General features: G+C 46.8%; 2 protein-coding genes across 4 annotated transcripts in view; one reads left to right on the top strand and one right to left on the bottom strand.

Moving 5' to 3' along the window:
• LOC130381105 (E3 ubiquitin-protein ligase UHRF2-like) overlaps positions 1–15214 on the bottom strand; it is a 34100-nt gene extending 18886 nt beyond the window's left edge. For both annotated transcript variants that reach the window (XM_056588539.1, XM_056588541.1), the window contains exons 1-5: positions 14880–15214; positions 6561–7115; positions 5504–5865; positions 1596–1814; positions 728–837 (exon numbers count right to left, since the gene is read on the bottom strand). In XM_056588539.1, coding sequence (XP_056444514.1) covers positions 728–837; positions 1596–1814; positions 5504–5865; positions 6561–7115; positions 14880–15032 — 1399 coding nt within the window. In that variant the 5' untranslated portion in view covers positions 15033–15214. The remainder of the gene's footprint in view (positions 1–727; positions 838–1595; positions 1815–5503; positions 5866–6560; positions 7116–14879) is intronic.
• Positions 15215–15963: 749 nt separating this feature from the next.
• Positions 15964–23935, top strand: part of LOC130381100 (uncharacterized protein KIAA2026) — an 11527-nt gene continuing 3555 nt past the window's right edge. For both annotated transcript variants that reach the window (XM_056588531.1, XM_056588533.1), the window contains exons 1-9: positions 15964–16350; positions 16842–17552; positions 17892–18092; positions 18360–19987; positions 20373–20437; positions 20646–20735; positions 20903–21018; positions 21252–21469; positions 21903–23909. In XM_056588531.1, the coding sequence (XP_056444506.1) occupies positions 16945–17552; positions 17892–18092; positions 18360–19987; positions 20373–20437; positions 20646–20735; positions 20903–21018; positions 21252–21469; positions 21903–23909 (4933 nt within the window). In that variant the 5' untranslated portion in view covers positions 15964–16350; positions 16842–16944. The remainder of the gene's footprint in view (positions 16351–16841; positions 17553–17891; positions 18093–18359; positions 19988–20372; positions 20438–20645; positions 20736–20902; positions 21019–21251; positions 21470–21902; positions 23910–23935) is intronic.

Genomic DNA, 23935 nt, shown 5'->3' with positions numbered 1-23935 from the left:
TGATGTCGACGTGCACTTCAACCCATTTAGTTCCCCTACCCTGGATAACTGTTATATTTCTGTCGACACATAGCAGCCCAAAAATGTTGTGAATAATATATAAGAATGCCCTCACAAGGTAATTCCATATGGATGGAATCTGCTGACCATAGCAACAGGAAGGCTCTGTCACTTGATGTATGTAATGTGTTTTTTGGACAATAATGGAGAGTGTATTAGCAGCGACTGAAAGCAATATAGTGGATCTGCTGTGTGCAGACGAGAGAACACCGCTTTTATCCCCGTTTCATTGAGGGTGTCGACAAGAATAATAACCAAATTACTCTGGCCTTATCGTAAAGTTATGTAAACAGGCTGCCCCCCCCCCCCCTATCCACCCCCCAGTATCAAACATGGTTTTCGCAGAAATAATACCAAAGGGTTGAAACAAAAAAACAGTACTGCGAGAAATACAGGCATAGATTTGAATCTCTTATATCATGAATACATCTATGTATTTACTGATATGTAGGTTTCGCTGACTTGGCAACCCAGATGTGATCCAGTTATCTGCATTGAAAAATACTGCTGTACAAAGGACAGCTGTATTTTTCCTATTAGGAAAAAAACTAAACGTATTTTGACTTGAGTCATTAATTCATCATTCATGGTCCTCATGAGTATCACCATAACGAATGAGAATAGGACACTGTTTGGTCTGCCCTGTCCCATGGAACCAAAGACCTACTTTTGAACTGTCCGTCCGCAGCAGACAGCGCACGGGCCCCCGGTATCTCCACCTGGTAGACCTCGTCGAGGAAGTGGACCTTACAGTCCCTGATCACATCTCCTGAGCCCCTGGGGGGAGAGGGGGGGGGGGGGGTAACACATTAATGAGAGGGTTGTGGTAAAGAAAGTCGGGCAGGGAACGGCAGAAGAAAAAGGGTGCAGATAAAACTGATGGAAACCAGAAGTCTCTTGTTAATCAGTGTCTGTTGGGCAGGACTACGGCGGAGCAATATGCTGACAGAGTCTGGATGATGCAAGCGGCGGTAATCAGGAGAGCCTCTGGATTCTGCTATTGGAGCTGTTTTGGAGAAACGTCGAGATATATCGGCTCGGGAGTCAACAACAGGGAGCACGGTCTTTTCGAAATCCTTACGTTCTTTACACGATTTCTTCCTCATAAAGATTTACTTTTATAGCTATTTATCACCTTGAAAATCCACCTGTTTACGATAGCTTTAATTAAGCTTATTCACTTAGTTGTATGCTTTATTAATATTTAAACTGACTTCCCTGAATCCCTGAAAGCTGTTACATCTTTTTATCATTGACTTTACTATTTTTACAGTATATCTATTGTACTTGATTGTCTTCCTCTTGAAAAGCCCTGTGAGACAAACTTCATCATCCTCATAATCATTATTCTCATGAGGTGTCCCACACAACTATGCAGAAACCCTTTAACAGTAACAGTCCTCGGTATGAATAAAGAGTACATTTTCCTGCCAAAAATCGGCCAATTCGCCGCGACGAATGAATCAGAAGGCAATTATCATTTCAATGAAAAGGACTCCATTTCCCATGATGACCCTTGGCCGTTCCCCACCGACCCCAGCAGGATGTTGACGCGCAGCTCCTTGCTGGTGCGGGACGCCTGGTTGAGGGCGTGCACCTCGGCGTCGAACCAGAAGCCCCTCTCCTCGGGGGTCTCTAGGTTGTGGTTGACCATGACCCGGAGGCCGGGACTCAGCTGATCCCAGCGCAGCAGGGTCCGCGCCCGCGGCCGCACGTGCACCGGCAGCATCTCCACCACGCCGTTCTCCGGGTAGCTGGGGACGGGGGAGGAGAAAGGTACTGTGGGTGTGAGTGCAGTCGAGTTAGGTGGAGTTAATGTAAAAGTAGGGTTAACACTAACCCAACCCCCCCACCCCCCTCACGGTCGCTGACAGGTGGAACAGTGAGACACTTCTCGATGGAGAAACATAGGGAGGGTTGGAGGGGGGGAGGGAGGGAGGGAGGGAGGGAGGGTGCATTTCTTTGGGTTGTTTATTTTAAAAAATGTGTTCTTTTTTTTTTGCTCAAATGTTACCTACTGCAGCTTTAATATGTTCTTCCCTAAAATCCACAGCGTTTCAAAAAAGTACCAGTGCCACAAGAAACTAGAAGAAATAACAAATCCAAATGCGGAGTGCAGAGAGTCGGGTGCAGTGGTTTCCCAGACGTTGTTCTGCCGTGACCCCATTTGTTGGCCTAACAATAGTGACCAAAAACAAATGTGAAAAGAGTCTTAAACCTCTCAGTTCATTTTCATTTTCCAATCTAAATGGGATATGGCATACAGATCTTTCCAATTAACAAAAAAATAACTGCAGTTAGTTTTTCTTCTTTTAAATATAAACTATATCTTCCAGTAGGTTTAATACGGTCGTTCAACGGACCCTTCCACATCAGCAGCAGCCTTCTTGGTCGTTTACGAAAATGTCAACCCCCCCCCCCCCCCCACATGTTAGATAAATGGTTGTGATTGGCTCAAACCAGGCCAGGTCCACTGGCAACCTCTCTGAATGGGAGGGGGGCCAGACCATCTAAGAGCATAACGTAACCATAGTGATATTGATGATCACCCTTTCTATCCCAGGATTTAACACTTGGTGAGGAATTAGAACTCAAGCCTTATTCACATTCAACCTGATTTGAATGGAGTAGCATTTACTGCTTTCTACTGTAAGGTTGTTTTACATTAAGGAACAGTATGATGTCAAGTGAATAAAGGCTGTGGTTGATTCAGCTCTTTATGTAGTTCTGTAGTGTATAACCGTGTCCACGGCAACCCCATGCAACTCTCCATCAGAGTCTATCGAAAAAAAGGGCAACCCATATTATTTAAAACTTCATGTGGTTTGAAATCCCAGAATGGAGGGAATGCTTGGCCGATCAACACGTTCCTACGGCAACACTACCAATGTAACTCTCCTGACCATACTCCCATTCCTGCCCATCAATAAATGAAATACATTTTCATAATTTTGGGAATAGGCCAGATCGATTTCTGTGACCCTGTGGCACCGGTGAATAAGGAACCTCTGCTTCGGTCTTAAACAGACAAGACCACCTTCAGTGGACCACCCCTCAGGTGTGCACACACACACACACCCACACACACACACACACACACACACACACACACACACACACACACACACACACACACACACACACACACACACACACACACACACACACACACACACACACACACACACACACACACGTAAATGGGATTACCGCACAACTGATCGGTTAGACCGGTTTGCAGGCATTACGTTCTTTGTGTTTTCTTTTAAAGTCGTGTTTTGCACAACAGCAAGGCCAATTTGTGCGCAGCGGGGGCACTGCACACGTGTAACGGGGTCGCTTTACATTTTGTTGTGCTTCATTGTCACTCACACAAATGACCCCTGGATCCAGCTCACCCCAATGTGTTGCTGCGACTATGCAAGTAATCCGTCCATTCATCACAGGGAAGGGATTCTGCAGACCAGCGCAGCCAGACCCATAGCTCTGCACTACGTGGTTTGACTTTGTTTTTTGGCCACACATCGTATGATGCGCCTCCCCCAAAAAAGGGCGTTTTGTATTTAGTAATTGCGTAAGGCTTGTGGGGTAGAGAGAGACAAATACAAACAGGGACAAGAACACCCTGAACCATACATGTATGCATGTGCAATTGCCCCCGATGAAAGACCGGTGTGTAGTCTTTATCACGTCTCCGAGAATATTGGTATGTGTGTGTGTGTGACTCAAAATGTAACAAGTGCATCACAAAAGCTCGTCGTGTTAATGTGCCATGAATACAAATGAACGGAGGTTGTGAGGGAAGTGAGTTAGTGATACTTAAGCTGCGTGCTAATAATCCGTCTGATTTTATTAGTCTGCAGAGGCTACAGTATGCTTTAACGTGCTCTTAATGTGTAGTGGATGACTTGAAGGGGAAGTGCAGGGTTTTAAAAATGTCTCATTTGAAGCATTATCAAATTAAATACAACGTATGTTGTGATATATATGTAGTGGAGTAGGGGACTCCCGGACACTATACATAATATTGTGTGGAATCCATGTCGTCTATCCAAAGAATATCCTATAAAACGCAGCTAAACAAATCATTAGGCGGAGATATGTGACATTAATGGAGAAAGGAAAACGATTTACGTTATGATTGGGTGTGCGTGTTCGTGTGTGTGTGCGTGTGTGTGTGTGTGTGTGTGGGGTGGAAGGGCTGTGTGTTGGGTGTATGTTCTGGGCTGAAGTTGTGCTTTGGGTCATGCATATTTTTATGCATTTGGTTTGCTTGTGCACAGTTGTAGTTGGGCTGGGACGGATTCAACGGCAGATTGGGGAAAGCATGATGGATTTCATGCTGAATTAAGCTTTTCAGATTATTTCTGGACTAGGTAAATTACAAAATGATTCCTATCGCTGATTGTAAGCATTCGTCAGCATTTCTATTATAGAATATTCGTAAACACACTGGGATTGGAATATAGACAGCGTATTGTTATCTTAATAAAACGATATTCCCTGCATCATTATTTACCAGTTGCCAATTGGGAAGAACTCTAGATCACAACAATTTGAAATAAGGGGAGGAAAAACACATCTGAAAAACACATTTTCCTACTTGCCAAGACTAAATATTATTTCCCTAGTGTGACATCCTTTTATAGTAACCGAAATGCAGACCGAGAAAAAGGAAGAAAAAAAAAAACATGCTCGCAATTACACACACACACACACACACACACACACACACACACACACACACACACACACACACACACACACACACACACACACACACACACACACACACGCACGCACACACTCACACACACACACACACACACACACACAGTAATTACAGAGCGAGAGGAAGGAGCGAAGGACAGCAAAGTGAGGACTCCGCGAGCCGAGCGGGTTACCATGGCAACGGCAGCTTCTGAATGAATCTCCTGAAGCTCTCGAGCCAAAGAAAGTGAAACAGACGAGTCTAATTTGGAGCAACCCGACTGCCAAACATTGCAGGACTCCCGCGCACATATGTACACACACGCATGTAGGTATATATACACACGCACGTACATACACACGACCACTCAATAAAAAACCCACACAATTTGTGGGATTTTATCCTAACTGATTTACATCCCAATTTAAAGCACTTCATTTAAACAAGTTCCTTGTCATTACGCTCCCCAAACATCACTCCATCAACACCCTTCACACCTGACGTCTCATGGTGTGTGTGTGTGTGTGTGTGTGTGTGTGTGTGTGTGTGTGTGTGTGTGTGTGTGTGTGTGTGTGTGTGTGTGTGTGTGTGTGTGTGTGTGTGTGTGTGTGTGTGTGTGTGTGTGTGTGTACGTATGCACCAAGTGTTCTCCGTGCCACCCATGTCGTTTGTGACACCCAGCCCCCGCCCCCCCCCCCCCCCAAAAAACCGAGCCCCGGCCGCCGTACTTACTCGTCATATTTAATATGGTAGACCACGTCCTCCTCGCGATGCCTACTGTCTGCGGTCGGCGCGGGGGCGGGGCCTTTGGCGCCCGCAGAGTCCGTGCCGGCGGCGAGGGGGGAGGAGCCTGTAGCGCCCCCCGCGGCCAGCGCCGCACCGCCGCTACCCCGGGCGGCGTCCACACCGCTGTTGCCCTGGGGGGGAGGGGCGGGCTGGACTCCAGACTCCGCCTCCAGCTTGCCGTTAGTCCTTTTGGGGGGCCGGCCCACCTTGCCCTTGACGGGGACCGGGGGGGCCTTGGTCACGTTCTCCACGCTGGCCTCGAACCAGGCGCCCACCGTCACGTCCCGGCAGTCCACCAGCTCGTTGATCTGCGGGGCGGACACACACACGGAGACGGAGACACACACACACACACACACACACACACACACACACACACACACACACACACACACACACACACACACACACACACACACACACACACACACACACACACACACACACACACACACACCTGGTTTGTGGCGCTCCCTTTGTGGCATTGGGTTGAGGGAAGACAGGGAGGCCATTATAGGAAACACGCTTTCTGCTTTGTTGCCGCCCGCACCAGGTGTTCATTTCAATAAAACCGAATCGTTTTGTGCATTAACATTTAGACCAGCCTGCCTACCGAACAGCCGGCTAGGATTCTAGATGGAGCATGATGCTCCACACGATTGACAGATCGTCACATCCCCCCCCTCTCACCCCTCCAAATACACCCTTGTTTACGTGCGGTTTAATTTCTATGCATATCATGGCCCGTCCACAATGAAGCTTCCCCATATTTCATTCTAAGTTGTGTGTGTGTCTGTATTAATGAGGAAAGAAAATGCATGACAATATTTATATAATGAAAAAAAACAAAAAACACACATCCTTGTATATAACTGCAAAAAAAACTACAACATTGCTTTAATCCCTCCTAGAAGGAAGACATTAGCATGCTAGCTCTGCTACAGAGCACTAGTATCTACCCATCAGTTCACCCTTCTCTTCAAAACCCCGTCCTGTCTCTCACCTTGTACACACCGATACCCGGGTCCACCAGCGCGGGTCGGCTGGACGTGGACGGCTGGGTGTCCGGTGCAGGGTGGGACGGCTTGGACCCTGACCCGGATCCGGACCCCGTACCCGACCCGTGTTTAGCATCGGCAAAGTTAGTGGTGGCAACGGCCGGTTCTGGCTTGGCTGTGTTGCACTTGTTATTATTATTGTTAGCCAGGCTGCTAGCGACGGTACCGCTCTTATTGTTGTTGTTGTTGTTGTTGTTGACGATGACGCTGGTAATGTCTGTTGCGTGGGCGGGGCCGGTCTTGGGCAGGGCGGGGGGTTGCGGGGCCCTGGCGGAGTTTGACCCAGGACTCGGGGAGTTTGAACCGCAGGGGGTGGCCGTAGCAGCGGCCGCCGTTGGGGGTCTGTCCATAGGGCCTTCCCGGGGGCCCAGGGCCACGTCCCGGGGGTTCTCTCTGGGGCCAGGGGGTCCGTCGGGGGGGTCCGACTGGGAGCGGATAAGCAGCTGCACGATGTCGTTGAGGCCCACGCTGTAGTCGAAGAGGGTCTGGCCATCTTCCATCTAAAACACACACACACACACACACACACACACACACACACACACACACACACACACAAAATGGTGAGCATGAAAATACAGAGGCATAAGCCAAGGAAAGCAGCAGTGTGCTCACAAGTAGATCAATTCATGCAAATCCATTTATTGCGGAGGTTTCCCCCCCCCCCCCCCCCCCCCCCCCCAACCCCCCCCCCCCAACCCCGCCAGCAGACACCCATATGATTTTAAAACAACTGTGCCACTCGATGGAGCGAAGGGACAAAGGTCTGACCGCGGCGGCTACGACGGGCTCTACTCAAGGACAATGAGAGAGTGCGGCGGGGCGGCGGACCAACGTTCTACCGACGCTCTGAGACGAGAAGAAGGAGCGGCGGACTCGTCCTCGTCATGGGCGGGGCGAAGAGCGCGGGAGAGACACTGGTGTTTAACCCGGGCATCCCGGCCATTTACATCACTGCAAACCCCCGATCCCAGATACTGGTGTGTGTGCGTACCATAAAAAACCACCTACGCACAATCTCTCAGTCACAAACAACCCCCCCCCCACTGCCCCTCTCAGCCCACCCCACCAAACACCACCACCCCCACCATCTCCCGCCCTCCGTCACATCCCACGAGGATTCATATCCTGGGCATTGCGGTTGGATTCATAAAAAAAAAAAAAAAAATAAAACGGGAAGCAAAACAGAAATGGCAGCTTTGGCCGAAGAATAACCCCTATTATTATTTATCTCGACTGTGAGCACAACGCCACGACACCCGGGACCTCCTGCCCAAACGGAGGATGTGGAGTCGAGTCGTTTCTTGCACGCAGTCGGGTTCTCCTCCGCCACAAGCCCTTTGTGTTCGTGGCACACCAGCATGGCCGCCACCACTCTTTCTCTCCCCCGCCGCCCCCCCCCCCGTCCCCCCGTCCCCCGTCCCCCCCCCGTCCCCCCGCCGTCCCCCCCGTCCCCCTCCCGTCTCCCTTTTGTTATTAGAAGGTAAGGGTAGGCGAGAGGCAAAGCCGTCCAGGGGGGGGGGGGGGAGGGCGAGGGAGCGAGAGAGTGCGAGTCAGGGGCAATCTTCCATCCCTCCCTGTTATTTGATAGTCTCATGAAATTTAGATCAGACGCAAAACCCACAGTGGTGGTGTTTACATTGTGTTCTTCACCACCTGCCTGTCTCTGTGCCCATCAGTCTTTTTAAGTGTGTAATGGTGGCTCCGGTCTCCCCCCTCCGTCAGTAAGAAAGAAGCACGCGGGTTCAGGTTGTGTGTGCGTATGTAATATAAGTTTATAATATAACAAAGTTATATTATAAACTATATACTGCTGTATTCAGACGAACAATCCCGATTTCTCAAGGCAATGATTTAAAATAAACATGACACATCCAACACGGCTGGTCTGGTATGCAATCACACGGTCGTCGATTAGTTACTACAGAATATCAGATGGGTCCCTTTGCTTTGCATTCACGTCCAATTCAACTGAGCCGTACCGCTTGAAACAGACTTATATGTTATCGGCCTGTTGACCCCAATTTGTGGTTTTATATCGAGTTGGCTGGGAAATCACATGTCACACTCGAATGAAAGATGTTGTTAATAAGCAATACAATACGATAAATATGTGTACTTATCGTATTGCATTCAAGCCACATTATTCCAGCTCTGTCCTTGAATACCCAGCCAATCGTATATACTGCAGGATGGGTTTTCAGACATTACATCAATATTTGGATACTTCGGTTTCGTCGGGTTGCTTCACTGAAGGGTAAGAAGAGGGAAAGGCCGACTGCTTGAAGGAGTCAAACACACCCTGCAGAAATCGCCACTGTGGGATTGCTTCAAATTGACGGGAAGTCATGTTTTGGCACCAGTTGCCGTGCTGCTGGGTAAGGAGGAAAACAATTAAAATGCTGCTGACGGCTGGGTGTCTGACAAGGTTGTAGACTACCAGGGACAGAGAACAAATGGCACACAATGTATGCGAGCCGCTCTCTCACGGCACTCGTTTCCAGCAGGGCTCCCATGCGGATCGACGTGCTATCCGACACCTGGATGTCTGAATCTGACAAATACATTTTATTTCAAAATCTTTTGACTGTACTGCCGGAATTTTGTGGAGCCCACGGATCTGTTTCCGTAGAAACCAGAGCCGCAGCGCTGTGCTGCCGCAGCTCTGACTGAACGACACGTGAACGCCGGTGGAGACGTTCTGCATTACCCATGCAGAAAGCTCCACGCTGCTAAGAAGTCGGAAAACGTTTTTTGTTTGGTGCAGAAAATCCTTTCCAGGGCGTCCAAAACCCCCCCCTCCTTCAATCCTCCGATAATTATCCTCTGTCCCGCTCCCTGCACCGAGGCAGATGCCGTCGTAAAAGAGGCAGTAGAGATCAGAATTGAAAGAATATATAGGCCGCCATCCCGAAACAGACAAAATGGGTATGGTTGTCGCAGTTTAGGAACGGCAAAATGGTGGCTGCTCTGGTTTAGTCTCATATGAGGGTGGTTTCAATCAATGAATTTCAATTGTACATATAACCTAACCAAGTAGATGCCGTCCTTTTCAAGAAACACTTCACTCCAAAGTCCATAACTAAAGATGATCCACTCGAGTCATTCCCCACTGTTGAAAGATGCTTAATTGGTGACATGAATTCCTAACGTGTGTGTGTGTGTGTGTGTGTGTGTGTGTGTGTGTGTGTGTGTGTGTGTGTGTGTGTGTGTGTGTGTGTGTGTGTGTGTGTGTGTGTGTGTGTGTGTGTGTGTGTGTGTGTGTGTGTGCGTGCGTGTGTACTTTTTCTTCCGTATTTTAAATCTAAATTTGACATCTTTTGTTGTCAAATTTGTCTTGATGACAAATTATCATCAAGAATGAATTTAGCAGGCAGTTATCATAATAAGCAGGCCTGGCCTTTTAATATATGCATGCCATTAGATGGTTCATTTTGCACCATATCTCACATTTAATTATTGAGCACTGTGCAGAGGCCTGGAAATATGTAACTCCAATTCATAGCACTTAGGAATTAGGTGGTGATAATTTTTGATGAGTGCAGCTAATAATACGTATATTAGCTTATAATAATATATTGCCTGTGTTAAAACGTTAGATTTATTTAAAAATATTACAAATGCAATACAAAAGAGAGTTGCAACTCTATTACTATTCTTACATCCTGAGTTGCATGTTAACACGCTGCTGTATTAAAGCTGATTTCATGTGTTGACAGTGGCAGTCAGTCAGAGGGTCCATAAAAAATGACTTTTGTGCAAGGCCCTTAAAATAGGCCCTTGCATACTACAGCGTGACTCGTGGTTTTACCAACGCTGATCGTTTGGACAGCATTCCGTTGGAGCCCCAGTCCGCTCCGAAATCCCATTTCCACGGCCATTACATTGTTGAAGCAGTCTGGGGTGAAAACGAGAGCTGCAGACAAATAAGTCTGGCATGGGGCCTGTCCTTGTCTCACCCCAGGAATAGCATCCACTGAGGATAAAGTTCTGGTCGTTTATTTTTTTGGGCAGGGCGGGGGGGAAGGGGTTCATGCAAACCAATCATTCATCCATTGCACCCAGTCACAGTATTAAAGAACAACATGGCTAATGTGACGCTAGAACATCCTTAAGATGACAACCTACTAGATTGTCAATAATACCACAAATGAAAAGCGCTAAGTTGCCGCCATCTTGTTCCACAGACAACTTGACAACAGGCTGTAATCGAGGGTACAGGCAGAAAGGCTGCAGTTACGTATATGGTTTATAAACATCTTCAATTAGTTCATGTTATTATTTTCCATAAACTAAGGGCTATCAACACATATGTAACCGCCCACAACACGTATAATTGAGGCATGTATCCTTGAAGGGTGGATGCTGTTAAATTGTACTTGGCAGCTACTTGGTTCCGGCTGATGGCTGGCACTTTACACCAGAAATCCATAGCGACTCATTGTCTGCGTTCAGGAAATTCATTCAAGACCAACAGTCGCGTCCTCAATGAATCAGCCCAATTAAGATGCCATTTCAGCCGTCACAAACCCTGTGTATTTTCTAATAACCCCCATTTGTTTCCTCCAAAAAAAACACATAGCCGTTCATTCATTCTCCCATGAAGAAAAAGACGGTTCTTCCGTAACATTCCAAATGTTCCAAGTACATAAATTAATTGTGACTCAAGACATCTGCTGAGAAACAACTGAGCCTGTGATTTTTAATGTGTCTTCCCTGCCCTCTCCAACCACAGGAGCCCGACCAATGCCATGACTGCCAGAGTCAAGTCCAGGGTTTGGCCCTCCCTCTTTGATCTTGTTGGCACATTATGCACAAGATGGCAAATATGCAGCGCCCTCAAACTTTAAAAAGGGACAACACATGGACTTTAAACCAGATATTTCTATGGTACGGATCTGGACCAAGTTGGTTTGAGCTGGTGCAGTATTGCGGTACTTCGCTTCAGTCGGCTGGTGTTGGGGCGCCAGTGGCAGTCAACAAACACGAACGAAAAAATAGTATATTTTTGTAGGAACGGGTTCCAAAAAACAGCAACCATTATTTATTATCATTTGTCAATGATAAAATACGTAACTGGGACGTAATTTTATTATAAATACACTCCCGCTTTTTGTTTCTTACTGGTTTATTACTGAGTGTGTTCACAACTTGTTGCTACAACATGCTACAACAAAGAGCTTACAAAAACTAGACAAATCAGTTAAATGACAACACAAATGACCAAGGAAAAATCTGATAGAAAAATCATTCTTGCAATTCCAATGGACTTCTGGCCTTGCAAAGCCAGCATAAACCTCAGGGTTTATGGACCGTCGTTTTGGACTTCAGATATTAGTCTAGACCTAGCCCAACACAGGCAGCTAAGGATCCAAACAAAATTCAGTTGGCCAATCAGGGAAACCAAGAAAGTGAAGTAGCTGATGAATGGCGTCAACGTTGGAAATACAGCACCAATATACGTAATCTGGAATGCAGGATCTAACTGTCTCATCCAATCCGCAGCAAAATAAGTTTGACTGGCAACGCCCCTCAACAAAGCCTACGGAGAGCAGAATTTCCAGACCTAATGAGTGAATTTAAAATGGTCTAGCTAAGGAGGCCAACAGTCCAGACAGAGCTCTCTATGGAGCTACACTGATGGGATTTGAACCCGCGCAGCTCTTAGCGCAGAAATCCAGTCCGAAAGAACATCAAACCCCTCCTCACAACACCACAGTGCCATGTTGATTGGCAGGCTGGACACACTACAGTGACACTATAGAGTACCAAATGAAAACACTGTCCATTGCAGTGGCAATTAGAGGTGTTCTTGGTATAGTTTTAAAAAGTGTACACTTTCTCCAAGCAATCTGCGGCGTCATGTTTAACCTAAGTGGAAAAATGCCATATTTCCAGTTTCTCGTCCACCGTCTACCATTCCAAAAAAACTGGTGGGTCTTCTTTTAAATATGCATATAATACCTTACAACTCAACAACAGAGCAAGTGCATTGAATTCAATCGTGTTCCTTCATTCCATTGGCCAGAACATCTTCCACCTGGCCCTGATTGGACGCTCTACGGCGAGTCGGCGATCAAACAAAAGAATGTCAAGTCAGAGCAAAACAGAAACGCTTTGAACAATGGAACGCCGCACAACACTGTACCAAGCAATGGAGGTTTGTAGATTACGATGAAAAGTTTGGCATCATCACAATAACAACATACTTTCAATGCAGAAAACCGGCAATCACCATAACTTCTGTTTAAAAAAGGAGATAAAAAATCCAACCACAGGTCAATCACATCATCTCCTTAGAAGTAGCATGGGACCAAAGGCAACAAAAAGAAAATAGGGCAAAAACATAACCTCTTTGTTAGCCGTTAGGATGATACACTGCAGGTTTAAATCAAAGTTTAACATCAATCAGGGCAACTCTAAACTTGAAGTAAAAAAGAAAAGAAACATGCAAGGGATTGGCAAAAACAAAAATAAGAGATTTAATGGCACAGGTCAGGTTTATTTCCTCCCAAAAAGCTTGTTCTTTGCTTCATACATAATAAGGTAGGGAGGGTTTCTGCATCCATGGCCTCCATCAATGGACCCAACTAAGGTCCTATAAATCATACATTTCCATAATATGTGCTCGGATCCCCTTACTTTGATTAGGAAGCATGGTGAAAGAAGGCCACGGCATTGATGTTTTGATTTACATCCGAGTTCAGCAAAACCACTAAATGCAGTCGTTGCTGATACTCATTTCAGCTCCAACAGTAAACTAGATGATAAGCTGGTTCCTAATGACCAAAAAAAATTGAACAGACAAGGAGACAGGAAAGATAAAATTTGATTAAGGCCTTCCCATTTATCTCTATGGGAAAAGAAGGACCAGTTTGCATGCTTACTGCACTCTAAATTATTGTCTGCGATTATCACAAAATGGCATGTATTCAAATACTGAACCATAGGCAGCATCTGTTTTAAGAAAACATTCCCGCAAAAGTCGGTGAAACTAAAACTGGCTTATGTATGGGGAACATCCTTTAATTTAGTTTTAAGTTAAGTTAAGCTTAAGTTCTGTGTGCATAATAGTTGATAATCACTCACAAATAAACCAATTAACCCATTCGAACGACCTACATCAAATGGGATTATGATTACGTATAACAACGCTTAGTAGAAAATACATTTTGTGCGTAAATTGTATATATTTTAAGTATGGAAGAAATGGAAGTTCAGGCGATTCGACGAAAACGTTTAGATTATGATGCTACATCTTTCTCTTTCACTTTCTCTTTGTTTTCTATTGTAATTCCATCCAAGTTCATTCCAGATGAGGAAAATGTGTGAATAAAAATAGCATGGCTATGGCTACACAAACAACAGTAGGCCTAGGTATATTTTAAAAGGTATGCATCACATTAAAAAAAAATCTCTAAGTGGCGAAATCTTCACAATTTTGAATCTCATTTCATATACCACACATACTAACCATTACTTACACACTGGGAAATGGCTTACGTTTAATTTAACAACAAACTAATAACATACATTATATAAAGATATTACGGACGCCCCTTGCTCACCAATAGCAATTTCCACCATGGCATGCAGTGCAGACAATGCAGAGGGAGTGCGTGATGTAAACAGAACAGCACTTGCTCGGATGGCGGCACGTGGACCAAAGCGTTCCCTCCTCTAACATAAATTATCATTAACAAAATCATAATAAATACATGCAGGCAACCCGAACGCTCACGGACGTGTTTCTTCAGGGGCAACGTAGGCTATTATCGGCTGCAAGGCCTTCGCGAATACAGATGCAACTAATACAATAACATGTTTACCAAATATTGCTTGGATTTTTGAATAAATATAACATCAATAAACACTAAATTCCGCGGTACGCTATTAATGACATGACATTCATGTCGAAACCGGACGTTGTGTTCTGACAGAGGGCGATGTTGTTCCTAGGAATTGTAAACAAACATGTTTACGACTTTGAGACATTGTTGTAACTTGCCCGCAGAGCGCATTTGTCATATTAAGGGTCCTTATTGCTATTGACACAGGGATTCGTTCTCTTATTTAAGGGGAAGTAGGCATACGCTTTTACTCCAGCTATTGCGCAAGAAGTATTAGCGAATTCCTATCAAAACAGGAAGCTTGGGTTTGAAACGGTGTTCAACACAGAGCCACAGTCAACCAAGCACCAAATCATACAAATGCACACAATCGATTGGTCAATGACCTTGTGTAACCAAATACAATTCCATTACCTGCTTCCCTCGATAGAATAGCCGCTGCTGCTCTGGATTAACATGGAAGATCTCCTGTATTTTCAACCGTAAAGACTCAATTTTGGTCAATCTAGAAAGGTCCTCAATGGTTCGCGTTTCCTTCCCGTCAATAGTACGAATCTGAATCCACATCGTTGCAGCAACGCTACTGTAGCCCCCCCAAAAAACAATAAACGTGGGTTTGTTTTGGAAAACAAGGGTTTGGGGAGAGGGGGATAACGATGTAAAGGTTCAGTGCTCCATTGCGCTTTCCTCTGCAGGGGTAGACGGGCTCATGCAGGAGGTGTCTCACATGGGGTCGCGGCGCCAAGCAAATCTCGCGAAATAACATTTAAGCGACTACAGTCTGCAATTAAAGGCGCAGCTACCCCCTGTTCGCCGATAAGCAAGCATGTACCGTTACAGACATCGTTTGTATGCGCAAATCGCGATTTCATTTCTTTGAAATTAAGTTAATGCCTGTATTGTCATCAGTGCCCCACTTTGTTTTGTCTGAAAATGTATAATCTCATTATGGGATCCATTTCTGAACATATTTGCAGAATTATACTAGTAGGTCTACTTCATTGCGTATGAAGGCAGCATGCTACCCGGAGCAAAGTAGAAAACATTCAATGGAAATTATAGCCAAATGTGTTATTTTTAAACATGGCTACTTTGAAGATGCTCTTTCCAGTGTTGCATTAATGTTTGGTGACATCTAGCGGAAGAATTAAGACAAATCGTCTCAAGGTTCACATAAAGAACCTCAATATCTCATTCATTCATAACATTATAGGATTGTCGATTATAATTCAAACCAGATGCCTAAACAAATATATATTTTAATTGCAGTAACATCTACCTAGATTTAACGTTTAACACCATACAAATATTACTTGGCACGTAGACGAACATTTTTGAGTTATAGTTTAATTATTTTGAAGGGTATTATTGACTCAAGGACTCAATGGTTTTCATTGTTAATTTAAATTCTTACATATATATATATATATATATATATTTATATATTTGCTCAATATCCCCCTAGAGATGTGTGAGGGTCACGCTGCTACGTCGATGGCGTACGTTTGCATTGGGCGCGCGGAGGGGGAGGACGCGGATAGAAGTACTCCTGAAGCATGCTCAAAGTACTTTACATAATTTTTTAGAACATTTCTTGAATAATAACTTACACGCTGCACTATTTACAGAAATAATAATAAAAAAAGCAATGTCTACAAACTGTATATTCTCGTAGACTCTTCTCCAGACAGATAACTGATGAACTGAAATCGGATAATGTAACATGGTCGGCTAACTGTCTTCGGACAACTCTGGGTTCCCACTGGACATTTTCGATATCGGATGCTCGTGTTGTATTCTATTCATTTTATTCAGTAAACACAGTTGTGTCCGAAATGCTTAACGACCGGAGGCATTGCAGACGACAAATTGGAGACAATAGCAGGTGAGGACGGCTAGCAAGCTGCTGTGGTAGCTATGCTTGCTAAAAAGCTATCTTGCCTTGTCTGCAGCCGCACTGAAACGCTGAGGTTTGTTGTTGAACTAACCTCATGGTTAGAGCTTTTCGTTACAGCTGAGGCGATTTTGGATGAAAGAAATGCCAGAAATTTCTATTTAAATGGCTTATTCTTTAACAAGAACGATTATGAAACTTTATCTCGCTAGCTCGAAAGCACCAGCATAGATGTCCAATACATATTGGAAAGAAAAGTTTGAGCATTGGGTGTTTACTTACTTTCATTATGAACCAAAACGGTACTTAATTCCTCTACTTCATACTTTATTATATTTCATATCAATTTGTGTAGCTGTCACGACAGTTGTAATATTGTAGTATAGAACTCTATGCACATAACGTTGTTGCGTAAACCCACAGTAGATGCGTAAACAATCTATCTGAAACGTACATTGATTGACACTTGTTATTCTCCTTAGGTGGTTACACCAGCATGACGGACCATTGGGAAATGGCCCATTCAAACGCTGCACCGTGTAGCCATCAGCAGAACAATCACGAGGGACTTTCATCATTCAAACCATGTCCTCATCAGAGTCAAAGTGGCACAGCAGCAGAACTGAAACCACCAGCCTGATCTTCAACAAGGACGCACTGCGTAACGGGGACAGTGCCACTGGAATTATGGTAGAGGCTCATGGCGTCAGTGGTGGCGGCAAATATGCCAACACTGTCGGGGACCAAGTCGAGATGGGGCCAGACTGCATGTCAGAGATATCCAACAGTGACCTCTCCCTGCCTGAGGTTTGCGTCTCCACCAACAATGGTAGCTTTGAGGAAGACATGAACTATGAGGTCCAGCAAGCCTATCGTATATTCACCGGGTTCCTCCTGGACAAGTACAAGGGGATCACTGGTTCCTTCGTCCTCCCCGTTGGGCACTTGGAGGCACAACGTGGCATCGGTGGAGTAGGGGGCCGGGGCCTCGCTCGGCTGAGACAGTCCATGTGTATACAGACGATAGAGGAGAAGTTTGTCGGCCAGCAGTACGACAGCATCACAGAGTTCGTGGCGGATTTCAGGCTGATGTTGGAGAACTGCTACCGCTACCACGGCGTGGACCACTGGCTCTCCAAACAAGCTCAGAAGCTGGAGGTCATGCTGGAGCAGAAGCTTACACTGCTGTCAAGGTAAATAAACAGAACACTAAAGAAATAACTTTTCAAAACCACGCTGCCATCTAAATTAGTAGTTAAAATTTCTATTGTATACTAATTAGTCATAATTCAGATACTTTTTTATATTTAATTCAATTTAAGAAGGGCTGCCACAATTGGTAAGAACGTCATCCGTTCTCAAGGATGCGAACAGGTGGAGAATTCAGGGTTATCTAGACCAGAATCTTCCAGATCTTCCCCTTGTTATTGTAACAGTTTACTGTTGTATAGAATTATCTCGCTCCATCGTGACCCAAAATCAACTGTTGTGACAAACCTAAAGAATCCTTTTTTTTAATCTGCCAAACCAAGGACCCTGCGCGAGAAGACCACTTTGGCGGTGACCTCCAAGGGGCGTTTTGGTGTGGAGGAGGAGCGAAATTCTGGGGGCACGTCCACGAGACGGCGCTCTGCTCCTCGCAGCCTGACCACCATCACTGTGGGGGGCCACGAGTCCCTCATGGTGCAGAGCCTCAGGCAGGAGGAGCTGCAGAGGGTCAAGGATGAGAAGAGGTGAGCCGCTGGGACGGGAGAAGAATAATAACAACGCCGTAGTGTTTCAATTCCATTCTTGACATTGAGTTGCTTAGCAGTCAAAAGTGACTGAAAACTATATAATATACTATAATATAAAATCTATATATATATATATATATATATATATATATATATATATATATAACTGGTATATTCAGTTTGATGGGTTCTGGTTGTGCTTAGAGTTCCAACTGTTCCCTCCTGTATCTAAAAAACGTTTTGTGTATTTTTGGCTTAACCCAGGCAACGTGAGCTGGAAAAGAAGGAGGCAGAGGAGACCTCGGCCAAGGAGCTGGAGGAGTGGGAACAGAGCCTGCTCTCCCAGGCCCTCCCGCACCCCTTGGACACCCTCTGGGAGCTGCCCGCCATTGGCCACTTCCTGTGCCTGGCGCAGACGGCCCTCAACCTCCCCGAGATCGTCTTCTTCGAGCTGGAGCGCAGTCTGCTGATGCCCCGCTGCAGCCTCTTCCTCTCCAAGGTCATGTCTTCGCTGCTGTGCGCGCCGCAGAAGCGGCCCACCGTGCACCGCCAGCCGCCCCTGCCCTACCGCCGCTGGGAGCGGGAGCTGAGGCAGCGGGTGCTGGCCTGGTACCGCGCCACGGGGGCCTCTGACGACCAGCCCGGTCGGGCGGAGCAGCTTGGGCTCTGCCACCAGTTCTTCTGCGTGCTGGGCAAGGCGAGCCCGCTGGAGGAGCTGCCCTTCCACCTGCTGCCCTTCTACCAGCGCGTGTGGCTGCTCAAGGGGCTCTGCGACCACGTGTACGAAACCCAGAAGGAGGTACAGGACGCGGTCTTGGCCCAGCCCATCCACGAGTGCAGGGAGTCCATCTTGGGCTATGACGGCGTGGAGAACGCGTACATACACTTCCCGCACTTCTGCGGGGCCGACCTGCGAATCTACTTCCAGAGCCCCTGCACGCCTCCCGCCTTCCCCTTCCCGGCGCTCTGGGCGTGGAAGGTGGACGTCAAGCTGGAGGCGGAGCGCGGCGCGACGGACGGGGAGGACGGGAAAGGGACGGGGTGTTACGATGTTTCTATGGTAACGGGGGAGTTTGAGGATGAAGAAGGAGAGGAGGAGGAGAAACATGCACATTTCAAAAGGGAAAACGGAGGCGGCGAAGGGAAACACGAAAGGTTAACCTTGTCGTCTCTGAAGGGGGCGGACTCTGACTCGGGTTCCTTCGAGGACGCCTGGACGAGTGTGGACTCAGAGTCCAATTTGAAAGCGCACGCAAACTCCTCACGAGCACGCCTCAAAAACTCGGCCGGAGACGGCGTTGACGAAGTCCATTCAAAACAGAACTCTGAGCGGTGGTCCAAACGAGTCAAGCAGGAGCCGGGCCTACCGGGGGACTCTGGACGCACCATCAAGGCCGAGACCCACGAGCCTTGCCTCAGCGTGGGGGAGCACTGCTACATGGGCAGGTCCCCGGTCAGCTCCTTGAACCTGGCATCTCCCCCTAGACCCACAGATGTCAAAACCCAAGGGGGCCCAAGTACCCCTCTGGGACAGCAGGCCCCCTCCTCGTGTTCAGAATGTTCTATAAGCAGCAGTGTTAAATCTGGCCGGCACAAGTGTCGCTGTAGCGCTGCGAATGCCGCGGCCGCCACCCCCTCCTCGTTCTCCTCCTCTTCATCTGAAAGCGTGCAAAACTTGAGTGAAGAAAACACGACTGACGCAATTACAGGGACTAGGAAAAGAAAGCGAAAGAAAAAGCGAGAGCGGGTTCAGCCGGCGGGGACGAGGGAGCGAAGAAGGCTGCAGAGTTTGGAGAGGCCGAGATATTGTCGGACGAGGTCAGCCAAGACGACCACAAAGCAGGCTGAACCCTCGATCCCACAGAAGGGCAAAAGGAGCACAGCCAAGACGGGTGAGGAATATCGGTCTTTGCCATGGTTTGTTTTGCAGTTTTGTCATTTAAATTTTTTTTTGAAGCTGTTAATGTAGATTGAGGGTATACAACACTGCTATGACTTCTTCTTTTGTGGTTTGTCATTGGAGGATGTCATTTAGTGGTGAATGATGTAATTGGTCCGCAGTTATTTTTTTTTACGTTTTTTCTCTGCAAGAGACAAACCACCAGAGAGAACAGTTAGAATGATGTTAGTCTCGCTGAAATTAAAACGGAATCGTTTTTGTTCACATTTGACTATGTGATATATTTTGTTGCTATTTATTTCAAGTGTCTCTGTTGACAAGGGAGTTGAATTAACCGATCCAAAACCAAGACCTGTGTTTTGTTCTTTTATTCAAAGGGAAGAAACTCGAAACTTCTTCAAATGAAACAAAGCAGGAACCCCTGGTTGAATCACCATTTAAGGTAGTCTCACTTTTTCAGTATCACCAAAAAAAATCATGACTTTATCACAGTGACATGCTCTTTAGCGGTGACACTTGCTGCACCCCATCCTGACCGGCTGTTGAGTAACGCTTGGTGTAATCTTCAGTTGAAAACCCTTCCTCTTTCTGATCGGCTCCTTCGGCCTGTCTGTTCTTGTGGTGTTTTGGCATCTCCGTCCTGCCTCCAGTTGGTGTGTTCAAGCATCGAAGAGCTGCGGGAGCTGATCAGCAGGACGGAGGACCAGCTCGACTCACTGCAGAGCGACAAGAAGAGATCGGTTAGATCCGACGTTATTACGATCGTCAATACTTCTATATCGGTCCTGCAGTGCAACTCACTGCGGCTTACCGTCACGCTTTCTGGACGGAAATATTCATCGTGTTTGTTCATATCTGGATCCGGGAAAGTCTGATTAACAGTTTGTGTGTGTGTCATCAAAAAAAGGGGCGGTGGTATTTGAAGAAGGAATCTGTGAAGGATCTCCACATCACGCTGATCAGACTGCTGAACGAGCTCTCGCCCTGGGAGCCCAAACTGGTGAAGGCCTTTCAGAGAAACAGGTAGGACAGGTCACAGTGATTACGGATGGTATGCTTTTGTATGTTGCTTGGTTTTGGGGATGGGATTGCATTCACTGCAGCTGAGCAGGCGGCCTAGGTTTGGCTATCGCAGCCATCTCACCCCACTTTATTAATAATAAGGACTTGTATTCATGTATGTTTACGCAATGCAACATTATATTACTGTCTTTCCATTGTCATTTTTCCTGTGTCCTGCTCTCAATGCTTGTCAGACTCCGTATGAAGAAAGAATGCGATGACTTCAGGAAACACCCGGACTACAGTAACTTTGTGCGTGAGGAGTGTGTGTCGTCATCGTCCTCGTCCTCGTCCTCATTGGACCAGGAAGAAGGGATATCCGGGAGGGTCACGTGTGACCTGTCGGATCACTATAGAGAGCCAGAGGAGGAAGACATGGAACATGCTGTTCCCAGGGGCTTCTGGACCAGAGGTAATAAAACACATCAACTCCCTGTTCACTCGTTCTAAGGCCATGGAAACTGAAATAACACACGTGCCAGCTTGGGTCAATATTGGGTCCATTTTTTTGTAAGTGGTTAACCATTGATTTTTTTCGGAATTTGTAAAAGTGCATACTGGTTGTCAGGATTCACAATGTATTAAATAATGGGACATGTCTTACGTCCAATCAGCCCCAGAGTGATTGAATAATCTTTCTCTCTAAAATATATTCAGCAAAACGTATCATTCAAGACATTATTGAGAAAATAGTTGGCCTTCACGAATGCTACTATGTTACTTGATTCGTTTTATGTGACTGGACATATATTTCCTGATAATTGGTTGCAGACTCTAGACAAAAGACGTTCTCAGACTTTTGACTGAACTGTGAGAAGTAATTTAAAAAACGCTTGTCTTTTCAGGAAACCCAACGCAGCTAGGGACTGAAGCTGCTGGAGAGGACGTGGTGATCTACGGTACCTCAAGTCACCCCAAACCCTTGCTAAGAAACACAGACGAGGACTTCAAACTTTGCAGAGGCCACACTCTAAACGTGGACCCTTGTCTGACGTCCCCCTCGAACACTGGATTGGAATCTAGATCTGAACAAGACTCAGGAGCCCAAACAAGGGACTTGAACTCAGTGCTGGTGACTCCAGCACCTGTCTCTCTGAGAGCCAGAGTCCCCATCCTCCACCCCACCATTGGACTACCTTGGGGATACACGCCCATCCCCACTCTGTTTGCGAAGAGCGTGGGAAACAAAGTGACCTTAATGAAACGTCCTGCTGACTACCTGTGCCCCGCGAGTATTATTGCTAAGACTCAAAGATGTGTGGGCTCCATGCCTCCCTCCCTGAAAACTACGGCAAAATCTCCAGCCCTTCAAACACCTCCTCCTCCTCATCCTCACCGGACCGTTCATTCAACGCACCCAGAACCATCAGAACAGAGAAAAACAAACAAACATTTGGTAGCATCCACAGCAACTGCCAGCCTTGCTAAAGCCCCACCAGCCAAGCCGACGCAGATGGCGGTACCAAAGAGCCCAGTGAAAGTAGTCTACAGGGTGACGGAAGGGCTGGATCATGTTCTAAGGCAAGACGGCACCGGCCAAGTTAAGCTCACTGTGCAGCCCCTTATGGACCAAAAGACCGGCGAGAAGATCATGAATCAGGTTGTGATTCTCCCTTCGAAACTGCTCCTTCAAAACAATGAAAAGGTGTCTTTCATGTATCACCCACAATCGTCTAAGAGCATCCAGGCCCCAGTTTCGAAGACAGCCAGTCCCTTATGTACGTCCACCAGCATGACTGGCTTCAGGATTCCAGAAGGACAGATCCCAGTTCAGCAAGTGGCTCCGCTGAAAGAAACCAGGACAACGCAACACACCCCATCTCCATCTGGTGTGTCTTGTCTGCAGCAGAACACTGTAACCACGACAAACCGCAAGGTGGCACGAGTCTGTAGTCTCCAGAGTGCCTCACAAATCCAATCGCTCATGCCAACTTCCAGCAGCATTCTTGCTAACGCCGAAGGCGCTAAAGCGCCCAAACAGGAGTTGAAGACGGTGTGTATCCGGGACTCGCAGTCGATTCTCGTCACCACAAGAGGAGGGAATACAGGAATAGTGAAAGTTCAAACACTGGCAGAACAGAGTGCACATGGGTCCTCACCTGCAAGCCCAGTCATAACCATCTCACCTCAGTTCAAAGCCTTCCTCGTATCCAAAGGCTCCCCTCCTGTATCTACATCCTCTTCCTCTCCGACCATGTCTGTCACTGTCCCTGCACCCATGGGCGCCTCAGCAGCCCGGAGCCCCTTTGTTTCAATGTCTCCTGTAACTTGTGCAACACCACTTCTCACCACAGCGTCAAGCATCGCTTCTCCTGCAGGAGCGGCTGCTTCAGTGGGTCACAGCATCAGCGCTGCTTCTAATCTACCCACAATGGGCCCAAGAGCAGTAAAGACTGTAAATTCCCAGACCTCCCTGGTGAAATCCAACATGATCATGCCGTCTTTGCGCACCGGTACACCAACCGCTCCCACGCAGGAAACGTTAATGAGCAAGCCTGGTCTGAAACGGCCCAGTACTGAAGAGAGAACCCAGTTGACTAAGTTTATCTTGATGAGTCCTTCGTCGTCATGCCCCTCCTCCAATGCAGCCCTTCCCAAACTCACTTCCCCGTTACCAACGCCGCCTCCTGGTTCGAGGATCTTGTTCATCGGAGAGCCTGCTGCCATGTCGCCCGACACCACCCACATAGGAGGTATCCCCAAGCAGGTGCCTGCACTGGGCATCCCTCAACCAACAGTTGCCACATCCTGCTCCGGGGAAGGAATGAAGACGGTCCTGGCTCTGGGCCAACATTTGGGCAACGTAAAATCCGAGTCACTGTCAAACCTTAAGAACTTCACTCTACCTTCAGGTAGGTTGATTTGGTTATCTTTACGT

This window comes from Gadus chalcogrammus, chromosome 4, assembly GCF_026213295.1.
Source record: "Gadus chalcogrammus isolate NIFS_2021 chromosome 4, NIFS_Gcha_1.0, whole genome shotgun sequence".
NCBI lineage: Eukaryota > Metazoa > Chordata > Actinopteri > Gadiformes > Gadidae > Gadus > Gadus chalcogrammus.
The sequence above is the reverse complement of the archived record's forward strand: the minus strand, read 5'-3'. Positions and strand labels throughout refer to the sequence as shown.